The 20,935-nt window shown below is 40.5% G+C and overlaps 1 protein-coding gene across 1 annotated transcript in view; it reads right to left on the bottom strand.

Annotated features, from left to right (window-relative positions):
* Positions 1-20,935, bottom strand: part of ALG13 (ALG13 UDP-N-acetylglucosaminyltransferase subunit) — a 31,527-nt gene that overhangs the window by 4,281 nt on the left and 6,311 nt on the right. The window contains exons 5-25 of the mRNA XM_083796911.1: positions 20,659-20,868; positions 20,370-20,453; positions 19,043-19,093; positions 18,378-18,424; positions 17,462-17,534; positions 15,972-16,053; positions 15,460-15,640; positions 14,503-14,578; positions 13,637-13,745; positions 12,363-12,427; positions 11,401-11,501; positions 10,561-10,685; positions 9,958-10,186; positions 9,682-9,795; positions 9,311-9,467; positions 7,222-7,357; positions 6,756-6,788; positions 6,570-6,625; positions 5,883-5,945; positions 5,361-5,529; positions 3,917-4,042 (exon numbers count right to left, since the gene is read on the bottom strand). Of these exons, the coding sequence (XP_083653037.1) occupies positions 3,917-4,042; positions 5,361-5,529; positions 5,883-5,945; positions 6,570-6,625; positions 6,756-6,788; positions 7,222-7,357; positions 9,311-9,467; positions 9,682-9,795; positions 9,958-10,186; positions 10,561-10,685; positions 11,401-11,501; positions 12,363-12,427; positions 13,637-13,745; positions 14,503-14,578; positions 15,460-15,640; positions 15,972-16,053; positions 17,462-17,534; positions 18,378-18,424; positions 19,043-19,093; positions 20,370-20,453; positions 20,659-20,868 (2,287 nt within the window). The remainder of the gene's footprint in view (positions 1-3,916; positions 4,043-5,360; positions 5,530-5,882; positions 5,946-6,569; positions 6,626-6,755; positions 6,789-7,221; positions 7,358-9,310; positions 9,468-9,681; positions 9,796-9,957; positions 10,187-10,560; positions 10,686-11,400; positions 11,502-12,362; positions 12,428-13,636; positions 13,746-14,502; positions 14,579-15,459; positions 15,641-15,971; positions 16,054-17,461; positions 17,535-18,377; positions 18,425-19,042; positions 19,094-20,369; positions 20,454-20,658; positions 20,869-20,935) is intronic.

Genomic DNA, 20,935 nt, shown 5'->3' with positions numbered 1-20,935 from the left:
ATTTAGTGCTGCTGGGACCTCAAAAAAAAATCAAACCAGTAAAGCAGAGAAAACAACTCAACATGAACAAATCACTACAGGCTTCAACTTGGGGAAGCATGGCAGCTCTAGAGGTGTTGCTGTCTTCTTACCACCTATCCACTCCTCCCTAGACCATGACCTTGACTCCACATAGCTTTCCTGTCCATCCAGCTACTACATGTGCTTCCTTTCACAGCCCTGCTCTTCTATAGTACTGTCAGTTTGCTGTAGACAGGAATAGCATCAGAAATGCAAGCCCCAATCCTGAAATGAACAAGGATTTATTCCTCTGTTGCCAATTCTCAGCTGTTTTACTGTTCAGCATATTTGATCAGGGCAACAATCCACTTAGATGTGAAGAAGGAACTGTATGCATATCCTAAGTTAGCTAAGAGCTCTAAGCTTACTCCTGAAAAGGCTGGTGCTTTGGTTGTGACATTGCCCAGTCAAATACTGAAAATAACCTGAAGACTTACCTAAATGCCAACTTTTTAGTATCTAACTGAAACTGCACCTACATTGAAAGAAGGCTTTTTTAAACCTGATTTTGTTCTTCAGCTGTTTATGCAAATCAAGTGTAAGAACTGAGTGAAACATCTGCTTCATAGCAGCGATAACAGTACAAAGGAGGAGCCGGGAGACCGAAGTGAAACTGATACAGGAAATACTGATGTCTGTGGTATGCTAGAACAGAAGCCGGTACAGTAGGAGATCAGTCTGTTTATATTCTTCTTTTAGATGCCTAGAAATCCAGTTACTCTTTAGTAAAAGAAAAAATAACTTATTAAGCAACAGCTAAGCCAGAAGAAGTTAACCACCCTGACAAGAAAATACGAAGACCACATTTACTACTGATAAAAATCTCATAAGGCATCGAGACAGAGTTCACTGCACTGAGTGACTCTCAGATCAATCCTGAATGCCGCTGCAGGAAAGGAATGGTCTCTGGAACACAGCAGTAGCAAGCAGTCTATCAGCAGCTGCTTCAAATGGAAGGGAGCAGATGAGGCTAAGACACCTAAGGTCATTGTATTAATAAATAAGTTTCACAAGCCCTAAACTCTATAAAAAAGATTCAAGAGTCTCTGAGAATTGGAACAAATGCAGAAGTACCAATTAATACTACGGCACAAGGCCTGTCTTACTCTCCAGTCCAGAACTTCAGCCTGTTAACAACTCAGACTCCGAAACACCAGTCATGCAGGTAGTTTTTTTTTTTTTAAAAGGAAACTGCACAGAACTTTAAGTCAAGTATATCCAAATACCTTACCACACACTACTCCAAAGCTTCTGTGTAGTGACACTGATGATAGTCTCAATGTAGACAGCAATAATACATGGAATTACATGTACCATTTGTGTCATTAACTACCAAATTTAAACTTCTAAAAAAAATTTGGAGTTTATCCCCAGAAGGACATGGCCAGTACTACGAGGAGTGACTCACTTGAAGAACTGCGGGCAGGGCCTGAAGAGGTTATTAATCCACACCCACTCCAGATTTTTTCAGTACACTTCACACCCAGTTATCCTGAGTGCTGAAAGCCTCAGTTAAGGGCATTTAATGAAAGCTGAAGATGATTAACTCTGACAGGTACTTAGGATCACCTACAGTGATACTACTGCAGTAGGAAAGTAGAAAATTCAAGATCAAAACCAGGAATCAAGAGCACCTGCAAAAGAGTAAAGATATCGCTAATGTGTTTGGCACTACCTATTAGAGCAGCAGACCTTTGAGAAGCCATGCCATGATGTTTTTGCATCCTGCTTTTTCTCTCCAGATCAACTTCTGGCAAAAAATAAATAAATCTCAAAATTCACAGCATTCTGGCCCAAAGTTGCTTTGAAATCTACCAGATGCAGCTACCTGAACTGTAGATATCAATAGCAACTCTTATTATCTGAAATAGGCCCTCTAGGATTAGTACTTTGATGCAAGCTCCACACAGGGACAATGAAGCTACTTTAGATGGAAATATATTGAATCAAGCATGAAAACAATCTGCATTACTGAAGTACTTTATGCTACATCTTTAAATAACAGATTTTGGATTAAGAGCCACAAGCTTTACATTCTAATGCACTACAACTCAGAGCTACCATACATCTGAAATACAGTCACAGTTACAAGGCTGTGGCATGTTTTTTTTCCCCTCTCCCTCCCAGGGTGGCTGTGGGGAGAAATTCATGTTAGATACTTAGAGTGAAAGCATACCAATCCAAACAATGCAAAAAAGTGGCTGGATTTTACACACCCTACATTTATGCAGCCAGTTTTTACTCACTCAACCCTGAATAAAAGGCTACTCTCCACACCAGCAGAGAAAATTCTTGAGTCAGGAGCTTCAGCAAAAGGTAAGGCTTTGATAAAAGTCACATTTGTTCTACCTGTAGGTGGCTATCAAGCAAGCCAACCACCATGCTCTGACTTTCAACATATCTACTCCATGAAGGGGTGAGAATACCTAAAGACCAGGTGTATTTCAGACAGCAGGCAGAGATGAACCCACTGCAAGAACAAATGTATAAGCAGACATCCAGTTTTCCTGCCTACTGCTCTCCAGATCAAGCTACAGCTTACCTCTAGCTTGGCCTCACTACTCCCCAAACCAGCCTCCCCCAAGCTGTCTGCCAGAGAAGGCAGCAACACCTGAAGCTGTTTACTTGATGCAGTGTCCATATAGGTAGCCAGAAGTAAACACCAACACCTACCCAGAGCATTTGCACTACACATTAGGACAAGAGAAATGCTGCTATCAGGACAAGCAGGCTGAGTAACTGCTTTTACAACCTTTTTAAGGTCTCTAATCCTCAGAGTAAGTTGAGCCATTGGCAATGCACAGAGAAGAGAGGATTTTCTACAGCTGCACAAATTACACATAAACAAGCAATCCTTCATCAGTGAAGACAGACACTATCACAATAGTTTTATCTTCCTTTTGAGATGTGTGCCTCTATCACATCACTGCACACTAGGCAGGAACGCTTTGAGGCCCAAGAGAAAAGCAAGATACACAGCATAGTAATAAGCAGGACTCTTATTCCTGTAGCTGAGAAGTACTTAGCTCATGGTAGGGACAGCAGACAGCTTGATCTTTGGCTTACTTAATGAAACAAAGCTCTGCAAGCTACAGACCCTATTTGTGTCTCAAGAGACACAAGCATTATAGAATAAGGGGATATATTAATGACCCCAAAATCAAGTATGTATATGCCTGTCGCACTGTTAGCCAAGCCTTGCAACTTTGCACTGTATACAGGTATTCTTAAATTGGAGCAAGTTGATTAAAGTCTACCACTTCAGAAGTGAAGCCCAAGCTCAGCTGACAAGGCTGAAAGCCAATTTTGAGCTGTTATGCTAGTAGTTATTGTACTGGTCTTCCCATGCTTGGTGCTTGACAGACAAAAAGCTACCTTAAAAGATGCTGTTATGACAGCACACAAGAAATATGTGCACTCAATGAACAGAAACCTATACACTCCATCATCTATTTCTAATACTATAGAATGACATCTCAAAGCCATACAGGACAACAGCTCAATATCCACCGAACTGTGTAACACCAGAACTTTATAAGCGCATAACTGGTTTAAAAAAAAAAATCAAAAATGATTATTCCACCCAGAGGTGGTAGGATACAGATACAAGCACACTCTCCACTGATACTTGTTTCTTTAGGATGCTGTCTAAAGCTACAGTAAGTCACATGTTTGAGTCTGACACGTACTTGTTATTCAGAACTATGAATTTTTACTGTAAGCATCCAAACCATTGCAGCTCAAATGGAATAAGAAGTAAAGAGCCACTTCTTCTCACTACAGGTATTCTGTTAAGTTTCCAAGGAGAAGACAAGTCAGAACTATGCCAGTAGTAAAAACACAATACCTTCATTACCTCGAGGCAGATCACTGCCACTGGGATCACAAGAGTAAGGCGGAGGAACGGCACCAGCTTCTCCCACCTCACTGACCGGAGGAAGAGGAGCTGAGTAAATTGGGAATGGCACTGATGAAACTGCTACTATTAGAAGGAAACAAAAGTAAAGTCAGATTTACAATAGCATCTTCCTCAACTGAGAAAGATATGAAGTTACACAATTAGGTGTATACTTCCTATCATCTCAGTACCCATAAGTAAGCTTTAATGTTAAGTTCTCTTTAGTAATCACTTCCCCCTGACTTCAAAAGTCCAGAAGTTTTAAAACCAGATGGGAAAGGTTCCAATTCCACATCTTAATTGTGTATCTATTTACATGCTTCATATTCCAGTTAAGAACAAATGCCTCTTTCAATCAGTTGTTCATACTAGAGGGTAGGTCAGGCTTTCCTTATATAATTGTCTGTCCTAGAACAACAGGGAAAAGACTCCTCACTTAAATCACCAGTTTTTTGATGACAAAACCACACAAAAATAAGGGAAGGCTCAAAACATACCAGGCGAAAGTTTTTAGACAAATTTATCTTGAACACATATTAGGGGGCCCACATTTGTAGAACAGCAGCTTCTTTTTAATTGCATCACCAGTTAACTTACAGAGAACAGTGCTGACTGATCTCTCAACTAGAGTACAAAATAACCCAAACAAGTAAAAAGAAACAGGTAAAGGGGACAGCATTAAGGAGAACTGAATGACAATGGGGTTTTACAATGGGGTTTTGTGGGGATTTATTTTTTTTTTTGGATGCTAAATGAAGTGAAGAGTTACAGAAGACATGAGAAATATTCTTTGTAAGGAGGGAAAGTCATTTTCTTAAGGCAGACATTTCACAATAACAAAGGAAAGACAATTCCAGGTGGTTAGCGTGTGGCAAGTCACAAATTTGATCTTGCCATAGAAGTAGCAAGTAGCTAGGGATAGGAGCTAAGTAAGGACCACAAAAATGAATTTGATTCACTTTTGCAGCCCTTGAGCTATCACAGCCAGCAACTCTTCTGGAAGAGGTAGTAAAACCTAGGACTTACACCAGTCTCTCAAGACAAAGAAAACTGTAAAAACACAAGGAAGCAGCCATGAACTTCCGTCTTTTAAAAAGGAACCCAGTAGTAAAACACTTTACATTGATGGCTAAAGGCAGGCAACGGTGGGGGGGAACAACTCCAAAGCAGAGACTTCCAATTCCCATGCAAATTCAGCAGCAACTGTTCCCTTCAAAGCATAGGAACATGAAAGTCAGCAGTGGAGTTACAACTACCGATAAGTCATTTAAGCCAAAGCAAGTGGTATTTTCATTAACCTCTTGATATCTGTTTTGGATACATAGAACTAGGAAAAAATGGGAGGTAAGAACGCAACTGAAAGGTTAGACATCCAAGTTCACAGCCTTAGCATGCACACTACCTGGTGTCCCTACTGAAGGGGGAGACACTAGGACTGGCTGAACCCCTGTTTGTGGGGGAACAGCTGTTGTGATGCTGGCTTGAGTGGAGGCAGCAGAATTTGAGAATACTGTAGCTGGAGCAACATTAACACCTGTGGAGTTTGAGATCACTGCAGAGTTCACCATCACCTGCAAAAGAATCAGTGTTCATTACACTACCTCTATAGTTGGCTTGGACAAGAGCTACAGAAATATCACAGTTTAAAAGTTCACGCTTTACAACTAGAACTTCCAAAGTGCACTTCTGTGAAGGTAAATAGTTATCCAAGTTCTCTAAAACTTGACTTGAAAAATATTGACCTAAAAATACCCATTTAAATTGCAGACACCTGCCAATGCATCTTTCCACCCTTCCATTATGCGCTATAGGGAATTATGTTCTTTGCAACAAGACTAAGAGGGGAAGAACAAAACCCCCCACAGTGGCTAAGCACAGTGGTCATCTACCCGCAGGGCTGCCACAACAGAATACTAGATACTACCTTCTGGGGATAGCTGTAGGAAGCCACTCCATCTTGAGACGACACAGAGACTGTCCCTTCTTCCTGAAGGGGTTCCAAAGCAGAGCATGGTCCATTTAAAAGGCATAGAAGTGAAAGCTACACACACCAGAGCCCTAAAAATTCTTATGAACTACACACAAACACGCTGAAGTTCTTTCATAACTCATGTAAAACCAATTTTATTCTGATGTGCACAGGTCTTTCACACCACTGCAGGCCAACAGGTGACTTGAGAAAGGAAGAGAGCTAACCCCTGACTAATTTCAGATTTTAAAAAAAAATCAAAGTCAATTCTATCAAAGGTGAGATCTCTCCATTTACACATCAGAGGGATAAGGCTAACTAGTTTAGAACTTGAAGGGTAGCATAATAAAAGTAAATGCTACTTGGAGCAGAAAGGGGAAAAAAGTAAACAGTCCCTGAAATAGAGGCTTTGCAGAGGGAGAAGGTGGAAAGTCTTAATGTATCTAGCACAGTTCAGATGTGCTTGCAGACTCTGATAAAATCCTCCCAGTGTAGGGGGCAAATAAGTGAAGTGATCTACCTTCTCTTCCAAAGAAAATATTCTGACCTCCTACATTAAGCTTTCTTCCAAAGACAGTTTCCATGAAGAACACTACACGCTTCAAGGATTCCCAATCTGGGCAGGCAGCAACTAAACCTTACCAAGTTTGCTGTAGGCTCTGCTGAACTAAATACTGCTGCAGTTTCACAGTCTGGATCTGGAAGGCACAGGCATGATTAATTGAAGCTGTAACATTAGATCTCATTGTTCAGGAATGTCTAAAAAAGGTTGTAATAAGTGCATTACAGTCACCAAATATATCAGTTAAAGACAGAAGTTTTACTTACCTGTGGGTGCATAGAGAAAATCATGAAACTTCCCTAGAAGGGAGAGAATAGAAAGCTTTGATTTAGGAAAAAATAAATGCTTAAAGCCAGAGTTACCAACATTTTACTTCAGTGCGTTCGTTAACTGAGCTGCTTTCATTATCACCTTGTTTTCTGCAGACACCACTCCCTCCCTCCCTCATTTTGTTATCCATCAATATCAAGTTTTGCTATTTCCAAACACTATGCAGCAGCTTGGCTTGCTACAGACCTATGCCATCAAAAGGGTGATGTCCAAGCAAGCTTGAATAGAACAGCGACACATTTTTATCAGACAATGAATAAAGACAATCATGCATGCATGTTCAAAGCTCATAATTAACAGATCTTTAGGAGGCCTAAGGAACCCAGTCTGATAATCAAAAGCACACCACAGATTATCTGAACCAGTCTTTTCCCTCTTCCCAAGAATTCTTTAAGAACTAACCATTTTCACTTGTTTCTTCTACATCTTCCTCTGACGAATTCAGGGTTTGCTTGCTGGCTGGAACAGAGTTTGGGCCTCTCCTTGCTACCCAAAACCCTGCAGGACTGTGGACAATGGGAGTAGGGCTACCCTGGCTCTAAAAAAAGAAGTCAGAAGTGTGCATTTACAAATAGTTTAAGCCTTGACATGTTCCATACACACCCACAAAAAAAAACCAGCAGAAACAGAAACAGGCTGGCAGACCAAAGCTTACTACAATCACATCTTACTAGAGTTACAGTCCCTGTGTACCCTGCATGTAGCAAAACAGTTGTGTGACATTTCACTTTTTGTTCTGCCTAGCATACTTTGGGTAATTTATCTTTGAAGACCTACAGCTGTCCTATACAATACGGTCAAGTTGCTCTCACCTAGAGTTTAGCCAGCTTTGCATCAGGTTCAAACAACACTGAAAAGAAGGGAACAGACACCAGCCAGCAGCCAGGACCCCCAGCCTCCAGCACATACTCCTGCATTCCTCATCCTAGGCATGCCCACCAACAAATCAGTTCACCAGATACCACACAGCTGGAAGTTGCCCCATGGTCTGTACACTAGCCAGACTGATGCACACATGCCTGACTTCCAGGCAGAAGTGCCAGTCAGGTTTCCCACAAGACTCTTGTAAAGCTTTATATGCCACTTGTTTTTGCATGGAAGTCAGTCCTTAGCTGGACATGTTAAAATCTAGAGTTCTCTGAAGCAGGAACACAGGATTATGAGAAGCATGAGTAAAAGGAGGTGATTCACTCTTTGTGATGGCTAAGGTAACGCTCAAAACTCTCCTCAGAAGACATGATGACTCTGAGATCGACAGAGTGCTCAGAGAGGCTTGCAAGATCTCCAAAGGTGAAGTACAGGTGGTAAGTCAGAAGGTTCTCCCACCAGCCTCTAGCACGATGGCCAAGTCCAAGTTTTCTGCAAGATGCATTTTTCCCCAGGACATATTAAATTCCTTTGGTAAAGGAGACAAGGAAGAGAGAGAAAATACTTTGGCATTGACAGTAACAGAGTTGCTGAAAGAACATGAAAACTATTCACTGGCTGCTGCAAGAATATAGTATAGCAGTAGGGAGGAAAAGCAAGCTAGTAAACTACATTGATTTCAGGGGCTGGGGCAGGAGCAGTATTGCAAGATAATCTGTCCTAACTCCTTGACATACTCGGAGGAAAATAAATCAGAGCAAAGACCACAGATCTTGTAAAGGCAGATGAATAGAAAAGGCCCCTGAAACAATCATGAGTAAGTTCTCATTTAATTAAAAATAAAAAGTCTTCAAATTTGTGAAGTTCACTGCTTCAACATAAAGTTTCAAACTTTTTTTCAGAAAAACTGTCTTCTTGTTCAGATAGCTAAAATAAACTGATTTTTGTAGTGCACCCAGCTTTGTACTAAGCTTAGATAACATAGCTAAAAATAAGAAAATTGTTAAAAGTTCAAGACTATATTGTGCTACTTTTATCTACAGCCTAATAACATAATAACAAATGCTGTTTTAAAAGAGGCTAGATTTGGATTTTTCTATTTCTGTAGAAAGTTTCACTAACATGTTAGCCCAAAACATCACAACTATAAATTCACAGGATCAATCCAGGCCATCACTATACAGTTTTTGAATCTAGTTACACAAATCCTAAATTACGGTGTGGCAAACTGAAGCACTTACTCCCACAGTATTTACAGCTAGACAGACATCCAGAATAGGAAGGCATTTTTCCCCAAACCTTGTTTTCAAACTGCAGTAGAAGGAAGAAATATGACCCTACCTTTATCAAAGTGTGCTAAAAGAGAAAACGCTGCTGGGGGAAGAAGGGGTGTAAGTGAAGAAGAATGGGAAAGTCTAGAAAAATTCGTGTTTTAACCAGGTTTTTACAGGATCTAGATCCATTTCAGCCTTCCCTACCCCAAACGTGTTTACTGCTAAAGCTTATTCCAAGAAAAATAATTAAGTAAACGCTGTGAAATTAGGTGAAGAAATACTGTGCATTTGTTTGGCCTTTTTTTTTTTTTTTGCTTTGAGCTTTAACATATACATTGTTCATAACTTACTGGTAAGGCAGAAAAAGCACTTTCATCCCCTTCTTCAATTTCATAGAAAGTTATCGTTTCTTCTGATCCTTGAGGCTCCTCTCCATTCTCCGGTACAAACCCATACTGACATTCTTTATTCACACACTGCATCTGACGGCGGCTACGGCTGTATGAACTTTAAAAGTGAGAAAGGTGGTTAAGAACCACCACTACTGGAGCTTCACCTTGGTTTCACTGCTCAATTTTAACTCTCTTTTTGGAAAGGCACAGTAATCCCAGTGTTCACCATTGTGCCATTAACAACCAACTCAGCCCTCCATGGCCCTCTCCCACCACCCTCCCCAACTCTCGTAGAGCAATTTTTTGTAAAGAGATTTATATTCACTTACCGCGACCTGCAGGAGAAATTGTCATAGCTCTGATAGCATCTCTTTCCTGGACTGGGGTAGAATGCTATTTGAGGGCCAACCATGTTGTGCCTGTTTATAAATCGGGCAGATCCCCTAAGTTTAAAGGGTAAAAGGTGCAATTACCAGGAAGTGCCTCTCAGATGGAACTCATTTGTAGTTTTACCTATTAAATAGCACAAGCTCTCTCCTAACTAATCCACAGCAAGAACAAACAGAACAAGTGGTGACCTCAGACAGGTTTCCAGTGCTTCATACCTTGGCATCCCAAATCCACGGTTATGTCTCTGAGGAGGATTATAGAGGTCATAAGGTGCCAAGTTTCCACCACCCTGCGAGCAGTGAACTGGAGGAGAGCGCTCTGAAGGAACACCATGCTGTAGCCGAGGTGGAAGAATGGGCTGACCCCTGCTATAAGCCACAGTCATAAAGACTTCCTTTCCACGAACTTTCTTGAGCAATCTCTTCCGTGTTTTCATATCCATTTCTGCAGTTTCAGTTGAGGACAGAAAAGACAGGCTTACATCTTAAACAAGGCAACTTACATCTTAAATAAGGCATGCTTTCTAGTTCATAGACCTCTACACATGGTTCTCAAATGCCAGATTTTTTTCTTGGCAATTTTGAGCAATATTAATCCCATTGTATATTTTCAATAGACTTGCTATTTTACAAAGCAAAAAAACTTATCCTTCTGTCTGATGGATCACTTTACACAAAACCCCTGTTACAACTAGATTTTGTATCACAGGCTCACTTAAGTCACTTTCAATATCCAGAAACTGCTACTGCTAAAATTGGTCAACCCCTACCCCACCTCTTTCCAAAGAGAAAGAATGCCCATGGAGAACTTATACAAACCTATTCCTGAGAAGTATCCACCTATTTTCTGATAGCTTCCTCCCTTTCGGCTGGGAACCACATTCCAAGCAAGGACAGGTGCCACTTGTGTCACTGGCTTTAAGTTTGCCAAAGGAACAGTATGCCTGCGTGAAAAACATTCATGTTAGCAGTACTGCAAGGAAAAAAAAACACAAGAACTTTAAGTTCAGGGAGCATGTCAGAATAATAAAAGTTTTGTTCTCCAGAACAAAGCACGAATTACTGTTACTTGTCTATTTTGCATATCAAAAAATGTAAGCTAAGATTCAATCTCAACACTTAATTCACAGGTCAACTCTTTCCTCCCTACATTTGTATGCCTTCAGAGGTACACCTGAAAGCATCTGACAAGACAGAATTTCTGCAATATGTAGATAAACAGAATCGTAGATCTGGAGAAGGGTGAATGCTTTGAATAACAGAGTGGAGAAACTGATGGGATTCATTAGAAGTGCCAATTGGTTTTGGGCGTACAAAAAAATTCTAGAAAAACTGGAAGCAGAGGGTAATTTGCTACCCATGAGTTACACCCAACCTGTAAAGATCACTTTCACATTCTAGAGAAGAGTAAGACTTCACAAAAAGCATCACAGAAACAATTTTGGCCATTCAAAACACATAAAAGGTTCCCTACAATATTCCAGTTGAAAAGTCATCACCACCAAGGAAGTAAATCTCTCTCTGGTAGCCACACTTGGTATTTAAAAGCATCATTTCTCCTTTCTTCTTGAATTATCTTAACAACCCTATTTTAAGCATCTGTGAATCCACATTCAACTAAAAAGAGTTCAGACATGAAGTTGTCACCATATTGCTTACTTTTCTGCCAACTCCTCAATGAATACAGTCACCGTGTTGCCATCCTGCCCAACTTCCTGGATATGAGCATTGTAATACTTACCTCCGGGCTCCAGACGCACCTGGAGAGAGAACAAGGGAATCTTGAAAAAAGGCTAAAGAGCATCAAGGTGCTAAATACTGTCTACAAACCACTAACAGCAAAGGCTGCTCCTAGCTGATAGTATGTGGAGAGCAATGTACTAACTGAAGGGATGAAGGACGGAAAAGAAACAGTCCTGCAAGTAACTTTTAAACTCTCATGACTCTTGTAAATCAGATTTTGAGTTAAGATAGATTTCTGCCTTCTAACTTGTTATACACTGTGCCAAGCAGGTAAGTAACAAGGAAGACTTGTGTAATAACTTGGGCAGAACTGAAAATAAAAAGCTCTAGTCAGCTAGAAGAAAAAGTCACTGAATGAGTCACCAGCACTTTTCTTTAAATATCACGTTGAGGTAAGTCTTTGCTACGTACAACATGGAAACAAAGAAAGTTGGCCTTGCTTTCAGCATCTCCTGGCTGCTCTTCGCTTTCTCTCCCCTCTCGTGTACATAGAAAATAACTTAAAAAAATCTTTTATGTTACTCTTGAGAGATGGAAGACCAGCCAGACTTGCTGGTGACCCCCAGTGAAAAAATCTAGACAACTACCTCAGATGTACACCCTCTACATTTTGAGCTCTCAGTCTGGAACACCCAGACTCATAGAAAATTATATCACTGGTTTGCAGTGAGTTTCCAAGTAGCTTTTCTTTCATACCTTATGTCTAAATGAAGATTTTAGGCAGAAATGTAATTAAAAAAGAAAGTCAGATTAATAGCTACAAGGAAGAGAATGAGAAAAGCCTTGGAAAATTCTATGAAGTGACTTCATAGCTTACCATACTCCACTTGAAGCAGTTTTAATAATTTATCATAACTGAATCTCCTTTGAGTACTAACCTGACACTTGTCTCCTAAATAGTACTGTCTCCCAGCAAACACCATGTAGTCAGTTTTTTGAAGCTCTAAAAATAAATGAATAAATAAATAAAAAGGAAAAAGCCTATAAAATACTGTTCTTTCTTCATGTATTCTATAAGTACTTCACAATGGCACCCAACTACTAGGTATAGGCCAATTGAGTTAATACTTCCTATGCATATCTAAACATTCCCCTTAGTAACACTAAAGTAACTGTAGATATTCTGAGACCACAACCAGACTAAGTCACAGGAAATTAATAATATCCAGCTGATGCATACATAACTGGCACTACTACTACAATACTACAGTGTCCTTTGTGATAGTACCAAGTTAATCCTGCATTTAATACCAATCCTAGTATTAAGAATGCTGCACTTGTCTTGCTGGAGTACTGGTGACACTTGGCATAAATGAGGTATTATTAACACTCCTGAAGTCTCCTTTCCTACTAGATTTCAATAGGTTTTTCCACATTCCTTTCTCAGATTCTCTGCACCTCAGTGTTCACCACACATAGTTAATATACTACGTTTCAATAATTTTAATGACCCTCATTATTGCTTATGCAATTGTAAAATGCTGGAGGTCTTCCACATGCAAATCACTTCAGGTCAGACATCCATCAAACATGACTTCAAAACTTATCTTTCTTGATAACTTCTTTATGTATCAGCCACAGTGTATTGCCAAAAAGCAGCAACCTATCCCAAAGTCACAAAGACCATGAAGTCTCTCCTGGATGCTCATGCCCAGGAAAGCTGGGAACCAAAAAAAAAAAAAAAACAAAAAGCCACTCATCTCATTTAACATATCTCACTGCTAAATTTGAGATTTTTGTGACTATAGAACTCTGAAGCCAGAATAGAGCTTAAAAAACCGTAAGTCCTCACATACACACTGTTTAAAAACAATGACCATCCAAACTGAACTTTGGATGACTCCCAACGGTGATAATACAGAGTTCTGTTCCATATTCTGCTCAGTTCCTTTATTTCCTATTTTATAGCTAGTAAGTATCACGTGTCATATTTTTAGCAACCTTACACAGTGTCAGAAGCAGTGTATTCAATGGTTCAAAATGAAGCCAAGAAACTGGTGAGAAGATGCATTACCTAGATATATCTACTGGCTTAACCAGTATCCTGCATATTTCATCTGTGCTGAAACAGGTGGCATACATCTCAGATCCATCAATTTAAACACTGAGCCTATTACAGAAAGGTTTAGTTTTTTGTTTGTTTTAAAGGTACCTTTTCTGCTGTCCAGCCAAACATCAAACTCCACATTTCGATAGATCTCAGGGTCCAGCGCCTTTAGCACTTTATAGGGGAAAGGCATCTTTGAGGAATTTTCTGAAGGCTAGAAAGAGTCGAAATGGACAAGCATTAACAAGCACATTTAAAGCACTCAGCATAGTCTCTATCCTACAAGCATCAGTGGACCATTTTAAGCTGTATACATATAATTTCACCAAGTTTTTCACATCTACTGTATTTGCCTTGAGAATAACGCCCAAGAATATCAACAAACATTTAAGCATTAGAGATTGTTACTCTTGAAGAGATTGTTACTCTTGAGCCTGGTTTTGATCTCTTTGTAGTTTGTCTGCTCAGCTTCTGAACTAAACATTCAGCATGCTCTTCACTCAGAAAGAATTGAAGGAAACTAGGTAGACAAATGAAGTCATGGCTTCCAAGCTGGTGGGAGTTTCACTTGTTATATCTGAAACCAGGCCTCTGGAGAGTTTTTAAAACCTGTTCCAGAAAAACTATTTATACTGTATTCACAATGAAAGTGAAATGATTTAAACCACTTCTGGGACAAGCAAACTGCAGACCAGGAAATGCCTGCTAAGCTCCATCTTTGGAGGGAAAAAAGATCAGCTGAAATAGTACAAGAGAATCTCAGGAAGGTGTAAAACTTATCCAGTTTAAGAAAAAACTCAATGGCAAAAGCAAAAGATGGACGGAAGGAAGAAAAAACATTTTCCAAAGTCACCTTTTAAAAGTAGAACTTAAGGTTTACCCCTAACAAAGGGGTAACATCCTAAAACAAAACGAGGAAAAAAATCCCCCTTTTCCCCTCCCCCCAGGGAATTCTTCCCTAATTGCCAAACCTTTGATTCTTCAGTGCCTTGTCTGAACTTATCTTCCACTGGATTGTCAGCATAGTTGCCTTCCCAGTCGCCACCTCTAAGCAATTTAAAATAAGATTACAAAAGATGCAAAACATCATTTCTAACAAGGATTAACTAACTGTTCACACAACCCAAAAAAAGCACCATGGTGCCATCAAGTGGTAGATTTTGCCCAAAAACAAAGTCTTCAGTGGAGTATAGGAACAAGACTTTTCCTAGTTTCAAGAACGTGACCTTCACCTGTTCAACACCTACCCCCTAACAGTGGCTACTGCTTGAATTTTCGAAGGGTTGAAGATGATCCCACTGAATGCAACTGAACTCTTGCTCTGTTGAGTACCACAACACCCTGTTGCATGTGCTACAAAACCAATGCCATCTGCATGCATTCACTAATGGTCACTGCCACCCTTTAAGACCTTCTGGTGACTTCATCAACAAAGGATACCAGGGTTTCAGTAGGTATATTATTTCCCTCAACCCAGTCATCCAATAGACTTGAATAATGCCACCATTTGATTGTCTACACAGGGATATAATTCCATCTAAAAAAGGGAAAAAAAGTTTGCTCTCTCAATACTATTTTTCAAGCCTTTATAGCTCTGTAGAGGCAATAGTGTAAGTTTCTCACCAAGAGAGTACTCTGATGATATACAGAACTACTTTATTTACAAATAAGCCATAATTTTAGAGTCACATGCAACTGTAGCACTGCCAGCAGCAAGGGATATTCAATTTCAGGACACTTTCAAGCTCCAAGGAAAGCATACTGTTTCTTCTACCACATTACACCTCAGCTTTGTGTTGGCATGAGATAGGAAAAAACTTGAGTACCCTGTGCACATACAAAGAAACTTGGGGAAGTGAGACTTAACTCACTGCTATTTGCAATTTTTGCACATTTCCCTTTGACCACATACCCTCCCCAAATACTACCTCTTTTCTGATGGATTTCTGGGTACTTTTTCATGAAGACAATCAAAGTTTACATCCTCGCTTCCTACAGAGCCACTGTTTCTGTTCTTCTTGGATCCGCTCCGAAACATCTCGATTGCAGACCTTAATTCTTCCTCATCCATGGCAAACACATCTTTGTACAGAATCTCATATAATACAGCTGAACAAATTAACACAAAGCTCAAAAATAAAGATAACACCAAAAGCACAACAGCTGCAGCGTTCAATGTAAGCACATCCTCAGATATCATCTACTGTTAACAAGGCACTACTTAAATTAAATTCAATTAAGGAGAAGATCATAAAATAATTCAAGTGGGAAGAGACCTCTGGAGGTCATTTGGTCCAATATCCCTCTTAACAGATAGTATACATTAAAGGAGCTTCCCCATCTCTCTCCTCCCCACCCCTGGAAACCAGAATAAACACTGCCTATAAGTGTATGAAAATAATTCTCTTTCATAAGGAGAAAAAAAAATAATCAAGTTTACCCTGGCAAATAGCAGCATTTGCCTGGAATTGTTTTGTATACACAGAGTCATAATGGCCATTGCCGGAACAGCACAGTAATATCTGGGAAAATAATTAAAAAAACTCTTTAAGAATATAGTGACATAAAGCCTAATTATTTATTTGATATTCTAGCTCGAGAGCATTAATCTTTTATTCTAAAGGCAACGCAAACCCACCAAGAAAACTGTAAGTATTCTAAACAGAAAAATGAAAGAGCTGCAGATTTGCTTAAAAGTGAAGCCTACACAAAATCAGTAAATAAGTTCATCTGTTATATAAACAAAACCCATTGTTTTGTTTATCATGTTGAATTAAACATGAAAGAGTTGGTTTCAGAGTTAAGCTCAAAACAGTCAATTGCTCAAGAGGTAGTATTACCATTTAAAGTTCCCATAAATTAAATAACCATTTTGAACTACCATTAAATTTGTATTAAAATACAAGCAATTAAATGCAGAATCCCTGAAGTACAATGACCAAGTACCAAAGGCACACTTCCATACCTGAGGGACTAGAAGTGCATCTACTACTCTAGCCCCCAGTAAAGCTTTGATCCTGTTAAACACTATTATGCTGCCTTTTAAATAGGTGCATGCTTTCCACAACAGATGTGTTGATACACACAGTAGATGTGCACCATCAAACCTTATCTCAACATGTGACTATAGCCACCTGTAACAGGCAGACCTCCTTAGGCAGCTGTGAGCACAGGGCCAGCAAGGGTGCCTCCCAGTGACCCATTTTGAAAATACTGCTTGATTTTTAAAGGTTATGAATTTTGAAATTAGATTAAGCTATGCTGGAAACTACAAGAAAAAAAATCTCCCTCCCTGGAATAATTGAGTAGATAAGCTGTTCCATTAGCTCCCACTCTCAATGGGCTCAATTTGAGCACCAGAAAAATGGAACAATTTGTCAGATTAATCCATTTCTGTTAACATCTCCTATTGAGGAAGAAAAACTGCACACCTCAACTTCCAGAGAAAAGGCAACGTGGATAGGGGAGAACACTTTCTCCTCACCAGTACGCTAAATCTATCTTGTTCTGCTCTTCAGCAACTCAATCCAGATATCTCATTCTACCAAGTCATATCAGTCTAATTTCCACTGGGAAGTGTTCTTACTCAGCAAAATTTGAGAAACACTAAAGAACGTTCTGGAATTCACCTCCTCCATTCCAAGTTAAACTCATTTCCAACAATAAGCTGGAATAATAAAAAGATTGGCAAGGGAACAGCACACAACCCATCCCCGGTAGCAAACCTACTGTAACTTGATTAACTGTCATACAAATACTGTGCTGTCTCCATGAGCTGAAGTCAGCTCTGTGGGGGGTGTTGTTCTGGTATGCCAGAACTCTTTGCTGGAGTTAGAGCACAATTCCAGTGACAAACTTCCACAACTACATGGGTCTGGAGGTATCTGGGAGTCAGGGGTAGGGGTAGGAAATTGCCTCGCTTCTCCTCACCTTGTCTTCAAAGCCATTGTCTGTAGCATAAGTGGGTGGCTTTCCAGGGTACCGGTACAGAATAAAGTCTCGACTGGGTAAGCAGAGGAAAAAGAAGACTTGAAAGAGCACACTTTTAGAACCTTGTTATGAAAAAGGCTGAAGGGAGCTGTCTGGAGAATCGACTGTAGGTTTACAGAGGAAAAACTCAAACAGAAAACCTTCCCTGATAAATGAATGCCATCATAAAGCAATAGCTGTGGGGGGAAGTAATACTCATCTTGAGGAAAAGCATCTGGGAAAGGCAGTTACATATAATCACTGATTCAGACATGTATCATATTAGGTCAAGTTCTTGTGCCAGTGGCAGGGTGCCCAGCCAGCAAGACAATTAAGTCCAGGTGATTCAGTCACACTTCAGCATTACAGGCTCAGCATAGGAAACTGGTAATGCTTGCAGAAGTTCTGTTTGCTCTTTTAGTACTGGAACAGAACCAGTTTGCAAAAGGGTTCTTCTTTTTAATCAGCAGATACTTGTTCAGTACTTGCTCCTCACTACCAGAGCCTTCAAGAACATCTACATGACTTTTAAGAAGCTACCACAGTGTTTCCACCACACACAGCTCCTACTTCTTTAATATGCTCTCCATTCTTCAGCCATTAGAAGGAAACACTTGACTAAGTTTAATATTAGCGAAAAGAAACCAAATAAACATCCCTGGAAACTGACCTGCCTCTTAATCCATACTAAGAAAACAGGAATTGTGATAGCACCCATTTACACACTAGTTTAAGTAACTTCAGCAGGATGGCATTCTTACCATATTTCACAAAATGAGTTTCAGCAACAAACATATAAAAGGTTCTGGAGAAAGAGGCCAGAACCCAAATACTTTTAAGACTGAAACAAAATGAAACCTAAGAAAAAGACACTTACTTGTAGATCACTGATAAAGCACTTATTTCCAGCTGGCCAGCACTTTCCTATGCAAAATTAGGAAATTACATGAGGGGTAGCAGGGACATTTTCAACACTAGGAACTCTACACTAGCCCTCCATAATATTATAACAACAAACTGACAACTAACAGACAATGACTTTATTGAGAGTAGAGACATAAGGATCTGGAGGAAAAAAAATAAAGATGTCTGCAATATAATATGGCCACAATAACCAAGCTGACAGCTAAAGATGGAACTAGCTCTGGCAGGTACTCAAGGACATCACTTGATTGTTTTTATTTATTTTTCAATAGCCATTGTTTCAGAGCCTTAAGCAAGTCACCATATTTACTAGTTAAAAAGTCTAGAAAAATAAGACTTTTAACCTCAGGCTTGAAAACTAGCATTCAAAGGAAAAAAAAAGGAGCTGCAAAGCCCAATAAATATTTGAGGTACAGTTCATGTTTTCCATGGTTTTTTTTTTTCCTTCTAAAAAAAGAAATGACAACTACAAATAAGGCCTGCAAGAAAGGCCTCATCTTTACTGTGCAACCTGCATAGATAGCTCCTTCAAGAAGTTGAAGCCATCACCCAATTACTTCCCTGTTTTAGCTACCTCAAATTTTAATACCTCCACAAGTAGTAATAGATGACTCTTACCTTTGGATCTCCCAGACGTTCAAGGTATTTCTCAAATGACCCTTCCACATACTTTCAAAAAGCAAAACAGATACAAAAAACTTAGCTAAATGAAAACAATCATATTTAAACCTAAACTGGCCTACCAACTCCAATCACTTTGGGGTTCTAAAGGCTGTGGTCTGACCAAGGGCAGACCTCAGCTACTGCCATGGGGTATGCGGGGTGATTTGGGGTACCAGTGTGCAAATACCAAGTGTTTTGGGATCCCTTAGGAATATGAGTCTGAATAATACTCAGCAACTTACTTCCCTCATAGACTAGCTTAAGTACTTAACTGATTACAGGGAAAGAGAAACAAAACAAGCACACAACCCAGGAAAACATATCTCAGCTGTTGTACTTCAAGTCCAAACAGCCTTTCAACATCAGAAATGTGGAATCCCAAGCCAAAAAGACCTCTTATTCTAAGCAACTGCCTCAGATGCAGGCACATGCCTCCCATTAGCTCAAGGGTGGCTAGCTGCAAGTAAGCCAGGTGCAAGACATACAGAGTGGTGTAAAACTCAGTCAATATAGAAGCATTAAGATTCATAAAGTCTCATAAAATCCAAAGCTACTCTACTGGGCCGTTTTCAAGTTGTGTTTCAAAGGGTCACTGGAACGCTTGACTCCTCTTCCAGCAGAGTTGTTTCAAAGCACTAATGGGGGTTTTGAGCAACAAGTTTCTCTGCTGGTGACACCCTGGGATCTGCTTAGAGAATTCCTATCCATGACTACAAATAGCAAAAGCACCGCAGCACTAATAGAAAAATCAAGAGAGAACGTGACTATACTTAAAAAAAAGTCCCACTGTTGCAAACAGGAACTGAACCCTGCCTAACACCAGAAAAATCCCTGGCTTTTATCAGCTAAACTGGAGCCCTCACATAGCACCTCTGATACTCCCTAGGTCACCTGCAGGGAACCAAAGCAATACAACTAGGATTTTGTGCCATGATTAAACACCCTCAGGAGCACTCTACCTTGTTTTAGCGTTCCTTTCTTTCTCGAAAGTCCTAAAGGTTTCTCACATAACTCTAAACTGGCTGTGCCACAGAGAATACGCTGCACAGCTGACTGGTATCCTACTGGCTGCTTAATGGGAAATCTGGGAATTAGCAAGTGGACTGATTTCAGGGCTTTCCGAGATACCAGGTCTAATAAAACATGTCAGGACTGTGGCTCAGGGAGGGCAGACAGCCACCGCCATTTCACACATCCAGCGGGCTGATATGGAGAACCCCCTTCCCCGGTATTTACTAAATGCCCATCCAAAAAATACCCAGCAAACCCACCATTTACTTACAGATTCAAAGTTACGCTGGTTTTGCCTCATAAACGAGACACAAGCTTTCCTAACTTCCATGTGATGGATTTGACATGAAAAAAGCTGAAAAAAAAAATAACATTACGGGTAAGAACGAAGGAGAAAGTTGGCAGGGTTGAATTCCCGGTGGGCTTTGTTACTCGGAGCCTCAAAGGCTACCTCCGGGAGGAGGCTGGGAGCTACTCCAGGGCTCGGGGATGAAAGGTGCAGCCTCGTGGGGTAGAGACCGAGCCCCAGAGGGTCCCCAGGGGCTCCCTGCCGGCCATACCTGCTCCGAGATGGCTCTGAAGAGGCAGGAGGCGTCCTTGGCCGTCAGCTTGCGGTACAGCCCCAGGCTACCCAGGTACTCGTCCATGGTCACCTCGCTGAGGGACTTCTGCCCGAAGTACTTCTTCCAGCCCTTCTGCATCGTCCCCGGGAGGCGGCGGAGGCAGTGGGGGGAGGCCGGGGCTCGTACCGGGGGGAACGGGTGGAGGCGCTAATGAGGGGGGGGGAGGGTGGCGGAGCTAATGAGGGGGGGTGCGCTAATGAGGGGCTGCGCCCAG

Source organism: Anser anser (genome assembly GCF_964211835.1).
Source record: "Anser anser genome assembly, chromosome: 13".
NCBI lineage: Eukaryota > Metazoa > Chordata > Aves > Anseriformes > Anatidae > Anser > Anser anser.
The sequence above is the reverse complement of the archived record's forward strand: the minus strand, read 5'-3'. Positions and strand labels throughout refer to the sequence as shown.